We start from the raw sequence: 6367 nt of genomic DNA on the forward strand, positions 1-6367 counted from the left end.
TGCTTTTGTCTCAGATTCAATGTGGGCCGGCCCCGTGGCGTGTCAAGCTCCCACACATGCGACTGAGGCCCCAGAGACCACAGCGCAATAAAAGTGAGGCGACCAGCAGCATCCTGCCGGGGCCGCCCCGTGTGCTCACAGCAGCGCTAGTGCACGTGGCCCAGAGCTGGACGCCATGGCCCACGGGGAGGTGAGCGACGTGGCCTGTCCGTGACGGACACCCATGGCAGAAGGAGCACCCATGGCCTACACAGCACGGGAGTCGAAATCAGGCTGAGTGGGAGGAACCAGACCAAAAGCCCCTGCAGGGCACGATCCTGTGTCCTGCAAGGCCATGCCCTCAGGTCTCTAGGAGGGGTGGCTGCCCGGGGGAGAAGCAATGGTGAGGCAGGAAGGGGCTCCGCCTCCTCTCGGTCTCTCAGGGCACTCACCTGTACCAGCCTGTATGGCAATGGTGAGCACAGCACGTGTGGAACCGGGACACGGGCGGCCAGGGTTCAAGTCCCGGCCCTGTCAGCTTCACACCAGTCACACATGCGTGCCCAAGACAGAGTGGAGAGCTGGAGGAAATGACTGTGGTGTGAGCAGGCCACAGGGGGCATGTGCCTTCACGCGTGTACACGCCACCTGAACACATACCCTCTGCCACGAAGCAAGCCTGATGGAGGTCAGCCCTGCAGCCGAGCGATTAGGGGACTGGATCCCACACGACCCACAGTCACATGGCGGCGTGAACCCTGGCCCCCACGGCATGGGGACAGGGCATGTGTGTGCCCAAACTCAGCCTGAGTTGGGACGGCGAGGGCCACAAGGCTCCACTGGGGAGCCCCCCCCCCCGGAGCACACACATCCTCGGAGTTTCAGACAGACGTCGCCCGTGCCTGGCCCTGAGCTCACTGCGCGTTGACGCGTTTCAACGTGAAAACGGCACTGAAGCTTTAGGGCGATACTGGCTGCTTAAAGAAAGCGAGCGCCGCGAGCCGTGGACTCAGGACCGTGTACACGTAAACTGCGTGTCACTGGCACACAGGCTGATGGGAAGAGTGCGGGCACTGTGAGGTCACCCGGGACGCTGGGAGCTGGGGTGCAGACTCGCTGCCCAGGGCCGGGGCGGGAGTGTGGTTACAAGCAGGAGCAGCGCAATGGCTGCCCGGGGGAGAAGCAGCTGGCGTAACGGCCATGTCACTGGGCTCCCACGTAGTCGCCTGCGGCTCAAGTCCCGGCTTAAATTCATGCTGGGAGCGTGTGTGCATGCCCAGGAAACCAAGAAGAGAACGGAGAAGGGATTGCGGCGTGGCCATTCCCCCTGGGGGGTGATTTCTCACCTTCTGTCTTTCTGGCGCACACATACACCCTATAGCAAATTCCTCTGGGTGGGGGGGAAGAAGCAGAGGCAGCAGCAGCGGCCAGCCAAGGCGGTGCGGTGGCACGCAAGGCTTGGCCACACCAGACTTGGCCACGCCAAGGCCACACGGGAAGGCCAGATCTGCGCCCCGCGATCACCCCGTGCACACCGGCAAACGCGTCCTGGGACCCTGGCTGGCTGAGGCCCTGGGGCTGAGGCACGGCGGGAAGTCCCTGTGAGTCCTGTCTCTGCTCTTTTTAAAGAAGCAGCGGTCCCTGTAGCGGGTGTGGCCACGAGGCACACAGTGCTCACCGTCTGGCCCTGCTCGGGGCACGTTTGCCAAGCCTTGGCTTCACCCATAGGCAGACACTGAACGGAGAACAGCACGAGGCACAGCCAGCAGGCTGACCGAGGTGACCCTCACAGGGCCACAAGGAGTCTCGGCTGGGGACCAGCAGGTGGCCTAATGGTTCCGCAGTTGGACTCCCACGTGGTCGACCACAGTTCAAGTCCCAGACCCGGTAGTTTAAAAAACACGCCAGGCACTTGTGTACACGTGGTCGAAATCCCAAGAGGAGGATGGAGAAGGGACTGCAGCATGGCCGTCCCCCTGGGGTGATTCCTCCCTTTCGTCTGTCCAGTGAGCGCATGCACACTGTAACAAAAATCTCTTGAAAAAAGAAAAAGAATGCCAACAAATCCGAGAGGAGGGAGAGTTAGAAGAGAGGTGGACGGCCAGAGCGGAGCTGCAGAGCCTAGGGAGGGCCAGTGGGCAGCAGGGTTAGGCTGCTGGATGCCACATGGCTGACTGCGGTTCGAGTCCCAGACCAGGAGCCTGAGACGCATCGGGCGTGTCCGTATGCCAGGCGTGTCCAAAATCCTGAGAGAATGGAGAAAGGACTGTGGTGCAGCCGGAGCCCCGGGGGTAGCTTCTCACTCTCCCTCCCCGTCTCTGTCTCTCCAGTGAGCGCGTATGCCCTATAGCAACCACGAAACAAAAGAGAATGCTCATGGGAGACAAAGGTCCGAGTTTACCTTCGCGCCAAGATGTCTTAAACCCGCACAGTGGGAGAGCCCACAAACTCACACTCACGTGAACAGCCCGCCACGTCACTTAAGAGCGGGAGGGAGCGTGTGTGAGCTCCCTGGAGACAGGGAGGGAGAGAAAGGAAACATCGACCTGGGGGTGGCCACGCTGCAGTCCCCGTCCTCCACGCTCCTGGGATCTGGGACCCAAACTGTGGGTGGCCCTGCGGAGCCTCGTGCCCTCCTCCCTACGCCACCTGCTGACCCTGTTTCAGAGGCCACAGTGGCACAGGCTATGGAAGGCCCGGGTTCAAGTCCACCACACTCATCCGTGGTCCTGGCTGGCTGGGAAGGGTTATAGCACTTCGAGATCCTGGCACGGGGACACACGTCCCTCACGTGAGGTGAACAAAAAGGGGCCTAAATCTCCCGTTTACCTGTGCTGAGCACCCGCAGCTCACTCCACCCTGCCCCAGCAGGGAGTGACTGGGAGCATAGCCAGGGGCCGCCGGGAGGCTTACCCAAGATCCGGATGTGTGAGGGAAGGTGGCTGTTGATCTTCTCCAGGATGTCATCAATCAGCCACACCTTCAGGGACACCACCTGGCCAGCTGCAGACACGCCCTGTGAGGAGAGCAGAGGGGCAGAGGGCAGGTGGGTCAGGCCCTGCTGGGCCTCGTGTGGGTGCAGTCCCACTGCAGAGAAGCCCCCGAAGGATGGACCGGGCGTGAGATGAGGGCGACTGCAAAGCCCGACAGACTCTGGATCGGGGGGTGGACATGACAGGGGAGTGGGGAGCAGCCAGGGCTGAGACCCGGACAGTGTGCAGGCGCAGGGGGAGAACAAGCCATGGCAGGGGCGGACGCATGACCACTGGGCCCGCATGGCTGTCCCCAGGAAAAAGGGTGGCAGTCCATGGGACCAGGAGGGGCCTCAGGGGACACGGCTGGTGCAAAGGCCGCACACTCTACATCAAACCAGACCGGCTCCGGCTGCACCAGTCCTTTCTCCATTCTCTCAGGATTTTGGACACGCCTGGCATACGGACACGCCCGATGCGTCTCAGGCTCCTGGTCTGGGACTCGAACCGCAGTCAGTCATGTGGCATCCAGCAGCCTAACCCTGCTGCCCACTGCCCCTCCCTAGGGGGGATGGTTTCTCCCTCATCCCCCAGGGGGGATGGTTTCTCGCTTTCTGTCTGTCTCTCTGTCTCTGTCTGGTGAGCGCATGCGCTGGAGAGATTACAAGACAAAATAACCCACATACATAGACGCTCTGCAGGCTGCCCTACCTGGCTCTGCAGGTGGCCACAGTGCCACAGGCCACACAGACAAGCTGGGCTGGAGAAGGCACCCTGCTGGGAACAGAGGAAAGCAGAGCGCCCCCAGACCGACTGCCTCGCAGGACAAGAGCCAGAAGGTACAGCCACCAGGCACCCAAGCTGGGATGGGCTGGGACGTGGTCCGGGCCATGGTGACACGTGGGCCACCGAACTGCACACTACAGTAGCAGACTGCAGGGACAACCCCATCGGAGTCATCTGCAAACCCAAAACACGTGGGTCAGCTCTGCGGCCTGGTGGCCAAGGCAGTCAGATCCCACACGGCCAACCGTGGTTCGAGGCACCGACCTGGAGGTTTCAGAAACACGCCGTGTGTGTGTGTGTGCACCTGGCATCCGGAAAAGGAGGAGAAAGAGACCACGGGGTGACCATCCCCATGGGGTGCCTCCTTGCTCAACCTCCCTCTCTGGCAAACACACGCGGTCTCCAGCAAAACACAGGGAAACGAGAAACACACTAAGACGCTTTGGCTGTCTGTCCCAGGCTGGGGCAAGCGTGTCACAATACTCCGCTGGGTTTCCAAGTCACGTTTTAAAGCTTCACAACGAAAACACCTCTACAAACGGTGAGAGGTAAGCTCATCTCATCAGCCTGGCATGTTTCCTTTTCTCCTGCCTTGACAGGACCCTGGGGACTGAGAACGAGAGAGTGGGAGGACAGGAAGAACACGAGGACCAGGCTGCTCTGCGGGACTGCCGCCCCCACAGGCCAAGGGCCAGCCCGCTCCTCCCCCAGGTCAGGGACGTGAGGACCTTCGAGAAGACCCGGCGTGTCTGGTGACCCTACCGACAGCTTCACACAGGCTCCTGGGGGCTCTGACCTGCAAAATGAGGCCAGGTCTCTGCCAGACCCCAGGTGGCCTGGGTGTGCTGGGAACCGAGGAGCTGGACTGAGCTGGTGGGTCTAGGCCTCTCTCTACGGACACACCCTCGACCTCGTGCCCAGCTTCGGGAATGGCTTGTGTGACTCGGCCACCGTGCCCGTCCAGGACAACGTGCAAACCAGTGGGGGAAAACAGGACTCGACCTGGCGGCTCCTTTTTAAATGTCCCTTTATTTGCCAGAGGACACGTGTGCTCGTGAGCAAGAGCGCCCCCCATGGGTGTGGTCACGCCACAATCCCTCGCCTGTTTCTCCATCCCGTTAGGGCCCTGCACACGCACATGCACCCCGCACACTTTCCAAGCCGCTGTAGCCAGGACTCAGCCGCAGCAGCCCGGGGTCCAGCTCCCTCCACCACCAGGCCACGCGCCAGCCCGTTGTCATGGTTCTGGGTGGCCATGCGGGGCCACCTGCCATGCGTGGCTGCGTGTCTCTGGCCAGTGTGGCCCAGTGTGCAGGCGCGCCACGCTGCATGGTGGAAGCTCGGCACACAGCAGGGATGGGACACGTGCCGCTGCATCGTCTCGAGGAGACAGGTGCACCCCGGCCACGCCGAGTAGGGCTGCTTATTCAGACGAGGCCACCTGTCTCCCTCTGGTGCTGCATGATGTGGCAGCACCCGTGGCCGGGGAGTCCAGGTCTTCATACGACAGAGCGCGTGCATGCACACGTGGGGGACGGCAGAGTGCTGCGAATGCCCAGGGACGAGAGTGTGCACACACACATAAGAGGGGACAGCACCACCCTCACGGGCCTCATCACACCACGGTCCCCTTCTCCAGGCCCCTGACTGCTCAGGACCCCGGGTACCCGCACGTGCACCCAGCGTTTTCCAGCTGACCCCAGGATTAAACCTGAGTCCGGCCCCAGGGCCTTCAGCCATGCAGGGCGCTCATGCCTCCGCAACACCACCTCGGGCGGTGCCCGGCTCGATGGAGCTGCGATGGTGTCGTGGCCCCGTACCACCCGCAGGGGTCAGCAGGGAAGACCGTGAGGACACGGTGCTGCCCAGGGTGGGCACCGCAGCCCCAGGCACCTCGGCTGCACGGGCGGGGTGGTCTCTTCCACACAGGCTGCCGCGGCTCGCGCCTGTGGTGGTGCCGGCCCTGAGCAGAGCCGCGAGGAGCAGACGGGGCCAGGGCGGCCTACCTTGTCCGTGCGAGCACAGCGCTGGAAGGACATCTTCCTCATGTCCTCGCCATGGTTCTCGGGGATGCAGCCGGAGCGCACCAGCGCAGACACCAGGTCGTCCTCAATGGTCCTGAACTGTGAGGACCCGACATTCCTCTGGAGGGGGCAGAGGGGTGACTTCTCAATCAGTCCTCCCGACAACGTAGCTGGGGTGCTCGGAACACATGCCGCTTCAGAAACGAAGCAGGACAGGAAGTGCCCGTCACGGTGACGGCTGTCGCAGGCCACTGGGTTGTCCTCGGGGCGCACTCTGCTCACCCGGGAACTAAAGGCACCCCGGGACCTCGCCCCTGCCTCGCACAGCACGCGTCCTGGGCCAGCGGGGACACCCGGGGAGCTCGGCTCACTCTCAACACCTGTCACAAACGAGGCGCTCTGGCAGGGCTCTTCCGCTGCCCTGACCCTGGGCCCTCTGAGGACGCATGTGCCAGGAACACTGCCTGGATGGCCACCCAAGGCCAGCTGGGCACTGCCCATCAGACTCCCACCCCGACCCGCTCCAGCAGGAACCTCCGCTTGCCGGGGCGACCTCCTGGCAATGCTGCGAAGCAGGTAGGAGCGCCGCGGAGGGAGGGGGGGAGG

The 6367-nt window shown here is 62.8% G+C and overlaps 1 protein-coding gene across 1 annotated transcript in view; it reads right to left on the minus strand.

The window, feature by feature from the left end:
* Positions 1–5881, minus strand: part of PUS1 (pseudouridine synthase 1) — a gene marked incomplete at its 5' end in the record, with an annotated part of 8990 nt that extends 3109 nt beyond the window's left edge. The window contains 3 exon segments of the mRNA XM_027771408.1: positions 2893–2995; positions 3663–3911; positions 5744–5881. Of these exon segments, the coding sequence (XP_027627209.1) occupies positions 2893–2995; positions 3663–3911; positions 5744–5881 (490 nt within the window).
* Between the last annotated feature and the right edge of the window lie 486 nt (positions 5882–6367).

Source organism: Tupaia chinensis, unplaced genomic scaffold (genome assembly GCF_000334495.1).
Source record: "Tupaia chinensis unplaced genomic scaffold, TupChi_1.0 Scaffold000211_1, whole genome shotgun sequence".
Classification (NCBI taxonomy): Eukaryota; Metazoa; Chordata; class Mammalia; order Scandentia; family Tupaiidae; genus Tupaia; species Tupaia belangeri.